This window comes from Cnephaeus nilssonii, assembly GCF_951640355.1.
Source record: "Cnephaeus nilssonii genome assembly, chromosome: 7".
Classification (NCBI taxonomy): domain Eukaryota; kingdom Metazoa; phylum Chordata; class Mammalia; order Chiroptera; family Vespertilionidae; genus Cnephaeus; species Cnephaeus nilssonii.
In genome coordinates this window covers 94,843,810-94,861,379 of record NC_137078.1, presented here as the reverse complement: position 1 = coordinate 94,861,379, position 17,570 = coordinate 94,843,810, and the positions used below count along the sequence as shown (strand labels likewise).

The following is a 17,570-nucleotide window of genomic DNA, read 5'->3' as shown; positions in this document are numbered from 1 at the left end:
TCTCTGTGGGCTCCCCGGTGCCGTTGGGAAGTGGGAAGCCCAGCATGGTCCAGAGTCCACGATGTCCATGAGACAAGAAGGATGTGACGCTCAGAAGTGTTCGCAGAACAAAGGCGGTGCTGGATTTTCCCTCGCGCGGACACTGTGTGATACAATGAACAGCATCCCTAAGAATAGCAATTCGAGGTTGGCTGGGCCACGTCTGAGAATAGCTTGTGAGGCAGAATGATGTCATCTCACAGCCCAGTGAGTCCAGGAAAAGCGGGCGTGTGGGGGCCAGGCTCTGCCTTCAGCGCTCAGCTGTCCACTGACGGGACCTAATCCAGAAAGATATTTTGGAGCAATGTTCAAACTGGGGTTCCCTGGAGCCCATGGGTGCCACGGAAGAGAATGACTCAATACACACACTCTCACACACACACACACACACACACACACACACTCACACACACACAAGCACGCACACACTCACACACGCGCGCGCACACACACACACTCTCACACACACACTCACACACACACTCACACGCACACACATGCACACACATGCACACACTCACACATGCGCACACACACACTCACACACGCACACACACACGCACACACACACAGCTCACTTCCACCAGAGAAGCTCTCCATTATCTGCTTTATATGCCAAGTTCTTCCAGGGATTTCGCTTGGGTAAAGGGTTCTACCAAAAAAAAAAAAAAAGAAGAAGGAAGGAAAGATGTTGGGTTAAAAGCACTGCTTTATAATACCTGGGAATTTGGGTGTGACCGTCTTCTGAGCATAGTTCCTCTCCACCGAGTTTGTGGTAAATACTGAGTCGCTGCAGGCTCAAGGCCTTCGCCACAGAAAAGGCTGGAGGGCAACTGCTGGCTAAACCCGGGCCTGAGCCTACAGAGACAGGCCGCTGAGAGGAGCTAGCTCAGTGGTCGGCAAACTCATTCATCAACAGAGCCAAATGTCAACAGTACAACGACTGAAATTTCTTTTGAGAGCCGAAAACCGACTTCTGCGCATGGGCCGCGAAGTTTCAATCGCACTGTACGTGCGCTCCCGCACGTGGTATTTTGTGGAAGAGCCACACTCAAGGGGCCAAAGAGCCGCATGTGGCTCGCGAGCCGCAGTTTGCCGACCACGGAGCTAGCACCTTCCATGACTCACAGCAGCCGTGCCCGTCCCAAAGGCCGGCTTCCTTTCTCCGTGAGTTTTGCGAACGCCCAGTAGGGTTGCCAGAATTAAAAGGGGGCAAAACAAAACAGGACGCCCAGTTGAACCTGAATTTCAGATAGACAACACAGTTATTCAGTGTAAGTATGTCTCAAATATTGCACGGGACCTACATCCGCTGAAACATTCTTGGGTTTCATTCTGAAATTCAGACTGAACTGGGCATCCTGTATGTCACCTGGCAACCCGCCCGCAGGGACTCGCTGAGCACCAGGCAGGCTCTGAGGCGGAGGTGGCAGCCCGCAGATGTTCTCATTGGACTTACGGGATTTTTTTTTAAGTAACATTTCAAAATACGGCACTTTCACGGAATACTCTTGATTCTTGGCTTCTCTGGGAACCATGGGAGATGGGGTGACGCTAGGCCCACAGTCCCACGGCCGCCACCCCCCAGGCCCCTTAGAAAGATGCTGGGCTTGGGGGGTGCTGGCAGCCCCACCCGCTCCTGTGACTTCTGTTACTTCCCTGGCCCCCGTGGGCGCCAGGTGGGTGGCCCTCAGGGCTCTCTGAGAGCAGCCCCTTCCCCAAGCCCCTGCACGTTCGCCTCCCGAGCGTCAGCCTGTGAGGGGGCCCCAGCTCGCTCTCTCACGGGGGCCGCTGGCTCTTCAGTGAACTGCCGCTGAGATGTGGGGTCTTGAGGAGACCAGGGTCAGCAACAGCAACCAAACCCCAGGGGAAGCTCCAGATGGGCTGTCCCCGCGGAGGGTAGCTGCTGTGGCCGTCATCGCGCTCAGGGCCTGGGATACCTGGGGGGACCCACCGTGGAACCACGTCTACAGCCTCACCCGCGGGCTGGAGGCTCTGCTTGCAGCTCCAGCAATTTTCCTCCAAGAGGAACACAGGCTCCTCCCCTCCGGTTCCCCTGGAATGTGGACCAGAGACCCCTAAGGGGCTCAGCAGGACAGCGTGGCATCGCCCGCCCCAAAGCCAAGTCCCCTTCCCGCCCCCGTCCCTAGGGAGGCCCAGCATTCCATCCAGATGGGTGGCATCTGAAGGGTGAGAAAAATCCACTTTTCTTCGATGCAAAAGCCAAAGAAGAACGTAGGCTAAAAGTTGTCCCTGTTCTCTCTGTATTAAAGAGGCGGGTGTTTGTAGAGACGGTGAAGAACAAGATGCAGAACTCCGGTTTGCAGGTGAGCCAGAAGCAGGAGAGAGGGCGCAGTGGGAGGTCAGCAGGAAACCCCGTTGTCAGGGGCCCCACGTCTGTTACGTATTTGAGCATTTAGTATCTGCCAGGCACAGAGCTGAGCGTCGTCGCATTTAAGCTTCACAACAACCCAATGCGGTGGGTATCGTTATTATCCCGTTATCAGATGAGGTGGCTACGGCTCAGAGACTTTAAGTAACTTGTCCAGAGCCACACAGCTCAGTAGGAGAGCTGGAACTCAGTGCAGGTCCCACACCCAGGTGAGCACTGCTTGCCTTCCTCGAGAAAATAAACGTCCAGGTAATAACGTTGCGGCTGGCATTTCTCTTGAATTTCAAGGAAGCATCCTCTAGAATACTCTTCTTAAGAGCTGAGAATGAAGACTATGAAATCCTAAACCTGCTGAAACATTGCCGTTCACAGTTCAGCCCAGGAACTGGAACTGACCCAGCCCACACTCGCACTTTGCAGAGAATAGAAGCAAGCTCTCAGGAAGCTCAAAAGCAGACACATGTTCACGGGGTAGGAGAGATGAGATGGAGATATATTTGAGTTTGATAAAAGGCCACAATCATTCTGAGACAACCAAATTATCATTGGAAAAAACTAGATGATCCTAGGTAAGGGGCATTTTTGGGAAATAGAAGTCTCTTCTCAACCAACACCCTTGGTCTAAGACTAGACGGTGGGTACTCCCCAGAGCAGGATGTTAGGAGGGCAAAGCACATCCCAGGGCCCCCCCCCCCACCCCAGATCTGAGCCCTTTGCCACCCTGCAAAGTGGGATCGAGTGGGATCCTTGTCACTTACTCATCTGCACATATGGCCGAGCCCAGGAGCAGGCAGACACCGCCCTACAGCCAGGTTTTGTCTGAGGACCAACTGGGGATGAGATGACAAGGGAGATATGTTCTTCCCTGAGATGGGAAGCCGCCTGGAATTTCAGGCCGCCTCTGGTCTTGACAGAGTGTGGGTCGGCGATGCGGTGGGTGTGAGCAGGCGATGCGGTGGGTGTGAGCAGGCGATGCGGTGGGTGTGTGTGTGTGTGAGTAGGTGATGTGGGTGTGAGCGGGCGGTGCGGTGGGTGTGAGCGGGCAATGTGGTGGGCGTGGGCAGGTGGTGCGGTGGGTGTGAGTAGGCGGTGCGGCGGGTGTGAGCAGGCGATGCGAGGGATGGTGGTGCTTCAGCTGAGAGCAGACTGAGCTCCCCGGCCCTGCAGCCTACACATGGAGGCTCCGTGTCTAGAGCCTCCTCGGCCCAAAAAGGTTTCCTCCAGGTTCCTTGGGAAGTGTGGCTTGGGGCGTCCTTCCTCCACAGTGTGCCCTGAGTGCTTGTGGGCATGGAGCCATGGAGAGCACCTTGAGAAGGGACGGGTAGGATTCCATCTTCCAGTCCTGCCCACTCACAAAGGCGTCTCCGCCTCTAGCGAACTTCGGAACTGGCAGCTCCTTCCTCTCTGAGGTCCTTGCGGGCGGGGAGGAGGGTTGTGTTCTGTCCTCCAAAACGCCATTCATGGGTTTGATTTGATATTCATCGCAGCTGACAGTCTTTTATAATCACTTGCCAGTTGTATGTTAATGAGGAAACTCTTCTCCCTAACAAGCGTGTATTGAATACCCAGTCTAGGCCACATGCTGTGCCAGGCAGTGGGGATGGAAAAGTAAACAAAAGGATACTCCCCGGCCCCCATTCATTCAACAGTATTCACCCAGAGCCTGGGATGGGGCAGGTACTGTCCAGGTGCTGGGTTTCAATCACGAATTCTCAGTGGGGGCAGTATCGCCCCCAGAGGGCAAAATTCCTTTTAGAGAATGTATAAAGCACAGGTGCGCAGACAGTGCTATCTGTAATGTCAGCATTTTGTGGGTGTGGGAGCGACGAGGACAAATATCTAACTTGATGAAAAACACGTCCCCCTGGGTGTCGCTATTTCAACGACTGGCTTCTGTCCACACCTTTTCATTCTAAGGGTGAGCCACGTGCTTCCAGACATCCCGGCTGAATGCCCGGCGGTCACCTGCGGTCCTGGGTTCAGGGAAGACCCTGCCACGTTTCCCCTGCCCTTCCTGCCCTCATCTGCATTTTCGGATTTCTCATTCCCCATCTCTTCCTCTTCCCAGGTGCCCATCCTGGCTGCCTTCTGCTGCCCGTCCCCTCTCCCCACTTGTCACTCAGAAAAGTGGACCAAACCCCCAAACTCCTGGCAGACCTCGGGGCAGGGGACCCTGGACTGGGGACGCTTGACTTTTTCTTTTCTTTTTTTTTTTTTTTTTACAGAGAGGAAGGGAGAGGGATAGAGAGTTAGAAACATCGATGAGAGAGAAACATCGATCAGCTGCCTCCTGCACACTCCCCACTGGGGATGTGCCCGCAACCAAGGTACACGCCCTTGACCGGAAACGAACCTGGGACCCTTCAGTCCACAGGCCGACTCTCTATCCACTGAGCCAAACCAGTTAGGGCGACGCTTGACTTTTAACAAAGTCCCTGGCTCTGATTCCGACAGCCAGCCCCTCGCCGGGTCAGGGCACCGGCATTGGGGAACCATCCCCAGCCAGCACTTTTATTGAAAATCAAATAAAAGCGGATGTAAAGGAAAGGTGGTTTCCAGAGGAAAGTTCTCAGCATTTGCTGTGTGTCCTCATTTTCCCGGCACTCAGACCACGGTACCCGTTGTGGGCTGGTGCAGAGACCTTAGCGCTTCTCACTCTGCGATGATATTGAACGCGGTCGCCCAGCACACCCAGGCTCTGCCAGCCCCTGCACAGGCCTCGGGAGGGCCGCTCACACCCGTCTGAAAGAGGAAAGAGCTCAAGGGGTGGTCCGACGGCCCCTTCCATTGAGAGCTCCCCAGAACCCCTCTCGGCCGCCGCGGAAGACAGGGCGGGTATTCTGGTCCCTGTTTGACAGATGAGGAAACCGAGGGTCACGGTCACGTTGTAAATGGCAAAGCTGAAATTCAGCCACCCACAGCCCTCTTCCCCCGGGGCTATTGTGTCCTCACTGCAGAGTCACAGCTGCAGGAAGTAGGGCTGGAATTTGAAACCAGTTGTAAAGCTTGCAGGTTGCAATCTACCTACAGGAGGTGCGGAACGCAGAGAGAGAATCTTGGGCTGCAATGATTACAAACCTATGCAGGCAGAGGGAAGGGGCTTTTATAAGGATAACAGAGTGAGTATCTCATAAACATGGAAGAGCTGAGCCCTAGCTGGTTTAGCTCAGTGGATAGGGAATCAGCCTGCGGACTGAAGGGTCCGGGGTTCGATTCCAGTCAGGGGCACATGCCCAGGTTGCAGGCTCCATCCCCAGTGGGGGGCATGCGGGAGGAAGCCAATCAATGATTCTCTTTCATCATTGATGTTTCTATCTCTCTCTCCCTCTCCCTTCCAGTCTGAAATCAATTTTTTAAAATGTTAAAAAAACGAAGAGCTGAAAGGGAGTCTGGCCTCGTGTCTCTTACACACACACACACACACACACACACACACACACACACACACACATCTCTGCTCTGCATCGTCTTTCCGTGTCTCTATTGATCTATCTCCAATCATGTGATAGGAAGGGATGACCTCAAGGTCTCCCAGTTCAAAGGCCCAGCCCAGGGAGCAAGTAACCTCTCAGAGCCCAATAACCCCAAATCCTGGGAGTGGTCACCTTAAAGGCCCAGCCTGTGCCAAGTGTCCGATCAACTCTGACCAGGGCCAGGCCCACACCATGGCTCCCGGGAGTCGGGCCGCGCTTGGAAAAGGGTAAACAGACCCTCCAATATCCTGCGTTGTCCCTCCTATGACATCAGAGGCATAAGACACACGCAGTTCGGTGAAAGCTTTTCAGAGAAAGATACTCCATCAGAGTGAATGTGTTCATCCTAAGAAGCTCCTGGTTTGAGAAACATGAATGTTAAAAGGGAGAATGTCACCTGTACACCTGGAAGGGCGGACACCACAAAGCCTTCCGGATGCTCACCTTGGGCGGTGCGATAATGGCGGGTCATTTTAACTTCCTTTGCTCACATCTATGTGTAAAAATATACTGGGGTTTTTTGTTTTGTTTTTAAGGAAAGGTTTATTTTGAGTAAAAAAACAAAAACATATTTGAGTGGAACGTTTGGGGATCTCATTGCACTTATAGATTTAGCACATTTATTTCTCTTGCTGGTTGAAGGCTGGAGCCAGAAAAGCTGCCCCAAAGACAGACCAAGAAAGAGAGACGCTGAAGAGCAAATCCAGCCAGAGTCTGCAGGTCTCCAAGCCTGGCGGAAGGAGCTAGAAATGCCATCGGCCGGCCTCGCAAGATCCTCTGTGAGTCGGTGTGGCTCTTCTGTGTCAAAATACTAAGATGCTTTGGTAGGACGTTAAAGCGCGTTCCCCTCGTGTGTTGCTTCCGAGACTGGTATTTTACACAACGCTACATTTTGTTCTGTTTTTTTTTTCTTTCTTTTTGTTTCCTTTTTGTTTTTCTATTTTTTTTCTGCACATTGCTGTATTTTGGAGTGTGTGAGGTGAGGCGTTCTTTATTAAAAATACGTAATAATGTACACATACATAGGCATGTGAAGAATATAAGTTTGAAACCCAGACATATGGGTCTAGTAGATAGAATTATATGGTTCCACATTTGAGTCGTGACGCACCCAAATGTCACACCATCAAGGAGCTCCAAGAAACTCACAGTTAAGAAAACTCAAGACTGATACCAGGGCCACAGGCAAGAATGGTAACCTCAGGGCTGTGGTGAGTTTATTATTATAATAAGTTTAGATTGCCAGTCAGTTTTGTCGCTGCCATAACAGTGACTAACATTGATAACGGCACTCTGCAGTTTTCAAAACGCTCCTCATCTAACCCTCCCCCAAGCCCAGGGAGGTAAAACTGTAGTGTTATGTTCCGCATTTGTCAGCTGAGGAAGCTGAGGCCCAGAGAGGTTAAGTGGCCTGTCTAAAATCACACAGCTAGTAAATTTAGGAGTTGGGTCTGGAATCCGGGTCTCTGGTTCCATCTCATACTACCCGTTCTGCTACACCAACGTGGCCCCGTAATTCAGGACAGACCAAGTACCCAGTCACCAAAGAGCACCTACTGGCCAAGTGGACAGCACCCCTTTTTCATGGTGTGTGGAGAGACCCCCATTTTGCTTGCTCTGCTTTCTGCTTCTCTCACGTTCTGCCCCCTCTCCAGCCGGCCATCCTCTTACCGCCTCTCTTGTATGGCCAGGACCGCCAAACAAAATGGGAGGAAGAGCCAGAACTTATGAATATCATTTATTTTTTTTTATTTTTCAAAAGCCATAATAAAAATAATTTGATATTTCAAAACCAAATGCATTCTTTATACTGATTAAGACTAGAGCGAAATAGATTTTCTTGGCGTGATATTCCACCGAAGGTCCACCTAACCCAGGGTTAGGTTCTAAAGTCAGTGAGAAAGGTAGGCATTACCTGATCTTAACAATACTCTTGAAATTTCTGGAACTTGACCATATCCCAGAAGTCCAAGTCAGCAAGTTTTTCTCCAGCATCTGAAGAGACCACTTGGGTAGGCAGTAGTCCAAGCATCTGGCTCATGTTTGGGACCCAAATTGTATTAGGAAAAAAAATGCTTGTTGGTTGAATATTTGAATTTGCCTAAGTTAAATGTAATGCCTACATGGCTCCATATATTTTAGGTCTTTCCAAGGATGTGTTCATTTTTATCCTATGAACATTACAACTCATGGTGGCAATTTCTTTTCTCCTTCCCACCCCCACCCTCCCAAACTAGGTAGCTTGTTAGGTGTCTCCCGAGCCACACACCCCTTTTCCTGAGAATTTGCACCCCGCCCTGCCCCAAAAAAGGCTTGCCCTGCCTAGTGCTGCTCTCTTGGCCACAGCTGGTTGGCCAAGCCAGACCAATCAGGTTTCTCTTCTAATTCAAGCTGGGCCAATCAGCACCTCTGTTTTTAGTGTTTGGAAGTGGATTCTGGGATGTCACACAAGTCATTAGTGGTCCTGGAGCTGAGAGTCTGATGCAGTTCCAGGGCTGGGATGGCCATTTCCTGCCTTGTGTTTGGAGGAACAAAGCCAGCTTTCAGAGAGAGAGGCTGGGGTAGATATGTAATCATAGAGACAAGAAACCAAGACCCCAGAGAGACAATGTAGCAGATACTACCAGTGCCTTAGTTATCGCCTCCCTCTGCTGCATAAGCTGAAGGCTAGTCCCCTTGATTTCCCAGCCTCCCTTGCAGCTAGAGTTGGCCATGTTGTTCACTTCTGACCAATAACATGTAAGTGAAGGCTCCTGGGGAGGATTTCTCTTTGGCAATAAAAGGCACACCTTTGCTAGGAGAAAGCTTTTTGCCCTTTTCCCCTTTGCCTTGTCTCCTTTTTGTCTCCTGGAGCTCAGACTTGGAGCTGGAGCAGCCATTTGGGGATCACGAGGCAGCAAGCAAGAGGCTAAAGCCAGCCTCCAAGGACAACGGAATGGAAAGATGAGAAGGGACTGGAGCCGCATCCCTGTGCTCTGCACCATGCCTGCACTGCCTACCTCTGTACTTCCTGTTGTGGAAGACAATAAATTTCTTCCTGTTTAAGCCACTGTAGTCGGGTGTACTTGTGGGACAAACCATTCAAAACGTAGTGAGTGAAAATAAAACCATTATCTCACATGATTCCATGAGCCAAGGTGGGCACTTGTCCTGGGCTGAGCTGGCTTGGCTGGGACTAGTTTAGGAGGGCCTCATTTACATGCCTTGTCACTGGCAGGCAAGTTGGGTTAGGTCAGTGGTTAAATCACCACAATCTGGGGTGATTTTGCCCCCCATCTGGCAATTTCTGGACACAATTTTTGTTCTTACAATTGGGGAGGGGGTGCTGAACATCCTACAGTGCACAGTGTTCCCCACAACAAGGACAAATTTGACCCAAAATTAGCAGTAGCGAGAATGAGAAACCACCGTCTAGAGAGGTTACATCTGGGACAGTCTGTCTCTGCTTGGGGTGGTCTCCCATGATGCAGCTGGCTAGACCAGGCTCTTTCTTTCTTTCTCTTTTTTCTTTCTTTCTTTTTTAGTTATATTTTTACTGATTTCAGAGAGGAAGGGAGAAGGAGAGAGAGATAGGGACATCAATGATGAGAGAGAATTATTGATCAGTTGCCTCCTGCATGCCCCTCACTGCATGCAACCTGGGCATGTGCCCTGACCGGGAATCAAACCCATGACCTCCTGGTTCATAGGTCAACGCTCAACCACTGAGCCACGCCGGCCGGGCTACACCAGGCTCTTTCGTGTGTGGTGGGCACAGGTTCCCAAGAGCAGCAGGAGAGATCAAGCCCCAAAGCATAAACACTTACCTGCCTTGTGTTTGCTCATATCCCATCAGATGAAGCAAGTCACATGGCCAGAGTCTGTTTGGGAGGGGCTCCGGGTTTTCACAATCTACCCACGTCCCGTGTTTTGTTATTTGAAACTGACTGCAGTCCAACTGATACCAATGGAGAAAGTTGCCTTGATTCCTGATAACTTTCTGGTTCCTAATCTTTCTTCTTCAGAAAACCAGTTCTAATGCCTGCCCCGGGGTTCCACTAGGACCCTTTGTATCACGCAAAATTCTTTGATTGCAAACAACAGAAAGCTCCTGTGGCTAACTTAAGCAGAAAGGGAGTTTATTGAAAGGAAATGAGGATCCCTGGCCGGTGTGGCACAGTTGGTTGGGCGTCCTCCCGTGCACCGAAAGGTTAATGGTTCAATTCCTGTTCAGGTCACATGCTCAGGTTTCAGGCTGGATCCCTGGTAGGAGGTGTGCAGGAGGGAGCTGATTGATAGGTGTTTTGCTCTCACATTGATCTCTCTCTCTCTCTCTCTCTCTCTCTCTCTCTCTCAAAAAAAAAAAAAATCAATTAAAATATTTTTTTAAAGAAAACACAACATTTTAAAGGAAAAAAAGAAAGGAAAGGAGGAAAGTTAGAGAATCAAAGGGCAAGCAAATCTGAGGAGTCAGGACCATCACGAACTGGCTTTCCTTCCCTTTTTGCTTCAGCTGGTTTGAGTTTCTGTTAGTTGCTACCAAAATGACCTTTACTGAGACACTCTGCTCCACAGCCCCCTCTGGGAAGCTACCAGAAACCTTTCCCCGGCGGTTGTATCTCGGTCCAGCAAGGGACCCGCAGTCCCTAAACCCTTCCAATCTGCTGATCCCCCAAGAAGCTAAGACAAACAGCTTCCACCCTCGCCAATGGCAGCCCATTTGGATTCCTGGATTCGTGACTTTGCAGATAAGGTGCCCTTCTCCAGAGACTTGGCAGAGCCGCGCAGCCTGCTGCTGTGGAAACCAGTCCTGAAGTGTCTGCAGGAAAAACAGCTTCCAGATCGCATTCCAACGTGCGCTCCTGGTACGCGGCGTGGTTTCCAAGTTTTGGGGGTCTCAGGAATGAAAGCAGCGCCCTAACGCTGAGAGGAAACCCAAACCTGCCCATGCTAATGGGTTCCTCTGTTCCGTGCGGAGGCCTCCGAAGCAGGAGTCAGGTCACCGGGGAGGGGAAACTATTTCGGCTTATCAGCTTGGCCTCTTTTCCATCAAGATGTGCCGCTTGCATCCGTCTGCTCAGTGTCCCAAGTTATTTTGGGCCAATTCATGACCTTATGTGCCTGCTTTTGTTTTTAGGCATTTTTTTCTTGGCCTACCTGTTCCCCAGGAATCCATCACCCTGTCCTGTCCTACAGCGGGAGGTCTCAGCAGCCTCCTTGCCTTGAGTTCCCTCTCGGCTTCAGCACATTGCTTTCATCCTAAGACCCTAAGATATTGGAGGCAGAACACTTTATCTTCTGGCTAATTGTGGTCTTCTCATCGCAGGAGCCAGAGGTGCTCTTTGACTGATAAATCGTTTTTGTGGTTAAACCACCAGCCTTCATTCATTCAGGCAACCAATACTGGGGACCTACTATGCACCAGGTACTCATGGGTACTAGGCTAGACCTCAGGGCCTTGACCTTTGCTCCCCTTTCTTTTCCTGTTCGGATCTGCTGCTCTCCTGAAAAGGGGATCATTCGTTTACTGGGTATGTTGCAGGGAGAGCCCGCCTTTGGCGTTCACATCCTGCTTTTCGGCTTTCTACGGGACCACTGCTGGGTATTCTGTAGCGAGAGCTGCATGCAGCAGTGACCCTTTTCTGGAAGTTTCTCTCTGCCTTCCAACAGTTGAAGTTCAGTAGCTAATAATAGCAAACCTTTTTTTCTTTTTAAATATATTTTTACTAGAGGCCCGGTGCACAAAATTCATGCACGGGAGAGGGGGGTTGTCCCTCAGCCCGCCTGCACCCTTGCACAATCTGGGACCCCTCAGGGGATGTCTGACTGCCAGTTTTGGACATCCCTCTCACAATCGGGGACCGCTGGCTCCTAACCGCTCACCTGCCTGCCTGCCTGCCTGCCTCATTACCCCTAACCACTCTGCCTGCCTGGCTCATCAACCCTAATCATTCGCCTGCCTGCCTCATCACCCCTAATCACTTGCCTGCCTGCCTGATAGCCCCTAACCACTCTGCCTGCCTGCCTCATTGCCCCTAAACACTCACCTGCCTGCCTGATAGCCCCTAACTGCCTCTGCCTGCCTGCCTGATCACCCCTAACCACTCGTCTGCCTGCCTGATCACCCCTAACTGCTTGCCTGCCTGCCTGATCTCCCCTAACCACCTCTGCCTTGGCCCCCACCACCATGGCTTCATTTGGAAGGATGTCCGGAATAACATCCAGAAGGTCATTCGGCTGTCCGGTCTAATTAGCATATTATGCTTTTATTATTATAGATTGATTTCAGAGAGGAAGGGAGAGAGAGATAGAAACATCAATGATGAGAGAGAAACATTAATCAGCTGCCTCCTGCACATCCCACACTGGGGATGGAACCCACAACCCAGACACGTGCCCTGACTGGGAATCGAACCGTGATCTTCTGGTTCATAGGTCGCTGCTCAACCACTGAGCCACGCCAGTTGGGCAATAGCAAACCTTTTACAGTGCCCTTGGCAAGCCCTCAGACACTGTGCTAAGCACAGTCCAGACTTGGGTCGCACTCACTATGGGTATGATTCCTGTTCTACCTATGAAAACGATGAGTAGGATGTAACCGGCTCAAGACCAAAAGCGTCAGAACCCAGGCTTCGTACCCTTAACTGCTTCACTATCTCTCTTTCTTCAGTGAAGTCCAGGACCCAGCAGGTTATCTACTACTCCATGAGGATGGGGTCAGAAACCTTTCCTGTAAAGGGCCAGGCATTTAAAGCCCTTTTCCTGTAAAGGGCCATTTCGCTTTGAGGACCAGAGAGTCTCTGTCATCACTGCTCAACTCTGCCATCGCAACATGATACCCAAACAAATGAGCATGGCTGTGTTCCAATAAAACTTTATTTATAAACATAGGCAGTAGGCCAGACATGCCGGCCTTGTATTAAACTCTCACCCTGACTAGATTATTAATGTCTGCCCAGCTAGAGCCTGCTGCATGGCTACCTGGGAGGCAGGTTATCAGCATCTCCACCACTGAGAGCATTTTGAGATTTTACATAAATGTTTTCATTTAATCCTCTCAAGTGTTCCAGGAGGAGGTAATTATTGCCATTCTATAAACAATAAAAGGTCACCCACTGGGATTTTCAAACTCCTAACCACGACCCCACATTGCCTTTCACCACACCGATGCCCGGGCAATTGGGAGTTTGGCCAGTGAGTTTGAACGCCTGCTTTCCGCTGGACCCAGTGTGAAAGAGCTGAGTCTTCACAACACACATCCTTCCTCTAGGCCAGTGGTGGTCCATGAGGTCCGAAAGGTTGGCAACTGCTGCTCTAGGCAACCTGGTTCACTAGCCCCCTTCTGAGAGTCACCTGCTTTCCTTAGTTAAGACCTCAGGACAGGTGTCCCTGGCCTAGGTTCGGGGCTCCCTCCCTCTCATCTGACTTCGCCCATCTCTGCATGGTGCCGATTTTACGATTTCCCTGTCAGTTTCCCAAATTCTCGGGTGCCCCTGCAGCGGCCACATGCGGTGTTTATCTGCACCTTCCACTTATTCCTTCCACCCTGTCTGCTGAGCAGAGAGCTCCAGATGACCTCTGGGCCACCCTGATGCCCACGGACCAGCAGTCACCGGCCTCAATCTGACGCCGCTGACACTGTCCTCAGAGGAGTAGGGGACGGACACTTGAGAGGCTTGTTTTCTCAGAGCTCCTGTTATCTTTTGTGTTGAGTCATGTGGGTGCATAGAGGTGTCACTTTAGCAGCTTCTCTTTCTTGGCAGTGACCTTGAGACCTAAAAATGGGCCACCGATGTTCTGGAGGGGACACTGAGAAAGCACCCAGTGTGACCCCAGCCCCTAGACAGAGCAGACCATCTTGCATTCATTCATCAGTGATTTCTGCCAGGCCAGGCCCCATGCTGGGCACTGAGGAGCCAACGTTGAACCAAAGGGACAGCTCCCTCCCCCAGGAAGTTGTGTTGGGCTCAGTGGGGTGGTATCAGATTTTCTTTTTAATCCTCACTGAAGATATGCTTATTGATTTTAGAGAGAGGGGAAGGGGGAGAGAGAGAGAAACAACGATGTGAAAGAGAACATCAATTGGTTGCCTTCCATATATGCCCCCAACCAAGGATCAAACCCACAACCTAGGTATGTGTCCTGACCGGGAATTGAACCCACAACCTATCAGTATACAGGACTGACACTCTATCCAACTGAGCCACCCGGCCAGGGCAGTGTCAGGTATTTTATTAGCAGCTTCATTGCAGGTGTAATACGTGCTGAGTCCCAGTTCCAGCCACAGGCCGTAGCCTCGCCCAGCTCCCCAGCATGGGGTCCAACAAATCTCACTCTTCCAACTGCCAGGTCCTGCTCCTCCCCCACTCCTGCCCATGACCAGAATTCCAGGACCAGCGCCCGTGCCCAACACACCGAATAAATATGGCTTGATTGCCTGGATGTGGACGCGCAGTGCTTTCACGGTGTAATATAACAATCATAATCGGCTGCGCATATCATTGCCACTTCCGGAAGGGGTCCCCAGGGCACCTCAGGTGCAGCACTGCTGGGTTTTAAGCCACACACACACACACACACACACCCTTTGAGAGTGTCTAACCACTCACCTGCCTGCCTGATAGCCCCTAACTGCCTCTGCCTGCCTGCCTGATCGCCCCTAACCACTAAAGCCCAGGCTGTTAACCTTGGACAGTGAACTGCCTGGGGTTTAACAGAAGCAGAAAACACTCAGCTTTTTCCCAGCCTGCCCAGCTGAGCATATGCAACTAATTTGAAAGGGGAATCTCAGTTTTCAGGTAGATTCTTCCCTTCCAAGATAACCACAAAAGGAGAGCTCTATAGATAGATGCCCGGTTTCTAATGACCTGCCAATGGGGCCACTGCAGCTGTCCCCAGCACGCCCTTTCCCTCCCGCCCCGCTCAGCGGGTCCCTCAGCGCGAGCCTGACATAGCTCCTTCCCCGGGGCACCCTTCCCACGGCTTCCAGACTCGGCAGGAACTGAGAGCCTCTGAGACCCACCAGGCTGTGACCCGTTCCCTGTCATCTCCCCTCCAATTGCTCCAGATGCGGACTTGGACTGTCCCTAAATCTGGACCTCTGTGCGTCTTCTCACTCCCTCAAGGGTTTCCTGGTGACCACAGAGTGCCTTCGACGATTAATCAGTAAGCTGGTATTTACAAAGTGCTGAGTGTGGACTGCACTTTGAGCCAACTTTATCTCGGCGGCCTCCCTAATCCCTTCTTATTTCCCAGCATCTCAGGGTGGAGGGACCACCCAGTTCTGATGGGGCAGATTGCAGTGAATATCTGCCCCATCAACCACCATTTCTCCCCCCTCTTTTTATATATAGAGATAGAGATAGAGATAGAGATAGAGATAGAGATAGAGATAGAGATTGATTTCAGAGAGAAAGGGAGAGGGAGAGATAAAAACATCAATAATGAGAGAGAATCATTGATCGGCTGCCTCCTGCACGCCCCCTACTGGGGAATCGAGCCTGAAACCCAGGCATGTACCCTTGACCAGATTCAAACCTGGGACCCTTCAGTTCACAGGCTGACACTCTATCCACTGAGCCAAACCGGCTAGGATTCTCCCCCTTCTTTTTCAAAGTGCTGTTGTGTTTTTTAATACGGCTTTACCCCTCCCCAAAAGACAGTTACACAAGTGGATGTGGGAGGAAGAAGAGAAACAAGTCGATGATGACTAAGCCAGCCAAGCTGCCTCGCTGCTGGGACGCTGTCAGAATTGGCTCGCGCCGGCCCCGCCTCTGTAAAAATCCTTTGCCGAGGGTGTGATTTTTCCTGAAGATCATTCTTTCCACATGACCACATGCTGTAACGCGTAACCAGTCCAGATCGTCTCTCTCTGCCCAAATCCATGCTCGGGGTGCGCCGCCAGGGTCACTCAAAAGCGGTTTCCCTAATGAAGAGGCCACCAAGAGTTCCTGGGAGATTTACAACCTAGTCAGTGCTCAGCAGTTAGCCCTGCCTTTCCTTTCTTCACCCTATCTTTGATTTCTAAATAAGTGACTTCAGTGAAGTCCAATAGCTCAGAATGTTCACATAAAATGTAGCCCTCCAGCCCCCCACCCTGGCCAGCATGGCTCAGTGGTCAGTGCCGGCCTGCTCACCGGAGGGTCCCGGGTTGGATTCCCAGTCATGGGTACGTACCTGGGTTGCAGGTTCATTCTACTTCAGGTTGAGGTACGTGCAGGAGACAACTAATCGATGGGTCTTTCTCACATTGATGTTTCTCTCCTCTCTCTCTCTCCCACCTCTCCCCTCCCTTCCACTCACTCTAAAAATCAGTGGTAAAAAATATCCTCACTCCTTGGGTGAGGATTTAATTGATTGATTGATTGATTGATTGATTGATTGATTAAAATAAAATGCAGCCCCCAACACGCATCTCTGGCTTTAGAGCAGATCAACAGTTGTCTTTTATAGGCAGAGCCCAGCCCAAGGCCTGCAAATGGGGCCGAGCGCTGGCGGCGTGAGCTCTCACCCTGCAGCCACAGAGCCTCGGAACTCGAAAACCCAGGGAACCTGTGCAGAAATCAATCCCAGGTGTGCCAAGGGCTCGCCCTTCCAGGCAGCTTTTCCTGAGCTCTGCCTGCGTAAAACGGCAAGTCTGCGCGTACCACTCCCCCGTTACAAGATGAAATAGGTAATGGTCGGAACTCCCCAACCTGTGCACCATGGAGCCCGCGCTGCCTCCTGAGAGTGGTGTCCACACAAGCCAAATAGGTAATTGATTGGGGTGTTTAAGACATACAGCCCGTGGGAATAATTCAAACTAAACAGGTTTTTCACACACATAAGTTGTTTTTGAAGAACTCAAACCCTCTTCCCTGTTAAAAGTGTGCTCCCACATCAAGCAGATGCAGAGCATTTCACCATAAAGGCAGCCCTGCCTCATGCAGACCCATTGCAAATCATAGGTTAAGGCAAGTCGAGGTTCATCCGATTTTTTAAAGCTATTAGCCGCTTTGTGAGGAAGGCTAAGAATTTGGCAAACCCCAGCCTCTGTAGACACACTTTTTGAAGTTTCAGTCTACACCCTGTCCCTAGTCTTGTGCATTCAATATCAAGCAAACGATTGTACTTCTTGTTAGGTCCTTCAAGGTCACATGTGGGAGATACAGAAACCTGTCTCCTGCAAGTAGCTGGGCCAAACTGCCCAAGACCACCAGGAGCGTAATTCCAAGCTTTTAAAAACACACACACACACACAAAATCATGTCATTTAACATGAGCTTCTTTATTGAGTACAGAAACAATCTCAAAAATAAGTTAATGAAAATTTCATGTTTTCTGAACGCCAAGGTTTTTTCTCAATTTTGTTCTTTTTAAACTGCCTTTTAAATTAATTCAGCAATATTTTTAAACTCTGGCAAATGGACAAATATCAATCGAGAGGCTGTTCGTTCAAATCGCTTTGGAACAGCTGCTGGCTTTCCCCTCCAGGGTGCTGCTCTGCCTCCAGACACGGTTTCCTAAAACCCTGTCCATCTTTCCTCTGCACCGGGGCTGGTGGGCGGTGTTTCTGCACATGGGTCTTCAGCACCCCCTAACATTTTAGAGAATAAGCACACCCCTCCTTCTAGATTAGTGATTCTCTAACGTCAGAGAGCAGAACTCCCTGACATACAGAGTTCTACCCCAGAGATGGGGGTTTGTCT

At 50.8% G+C, this 17,570-nt stretch overlaps 1 protein-coding gene across 2 annotated transcripts in view; it reads left to right on the top strand.

Moving 5' to 3' along the window:
* Nucleotides 1-7,580, top strand: part of FHAD1 (forkhead associated phosphopeptide binding domain 1) — a 95,976-nt gene extending 88,396 nt beyond the window's left edge. For both annotated transcript variants that reach the window (XM_079777747.1, XM_079777748.1), the window contains one exon: nucleotides 6,547-7,580. In XM_079777747.1, coding sequence (XP_079633873.1) covers nucleotides 6,547-6,651 — 105 coding nt within the window. In that variant the 3' untranslated portion in view covers nucleotides 6,652-7,580. The remainder of the gene's footprint in view (nucleotides 1-6,546) is intronic.
* Nucleotides 7,581-17,570: the final 9,990 nt, after the last annotated feature.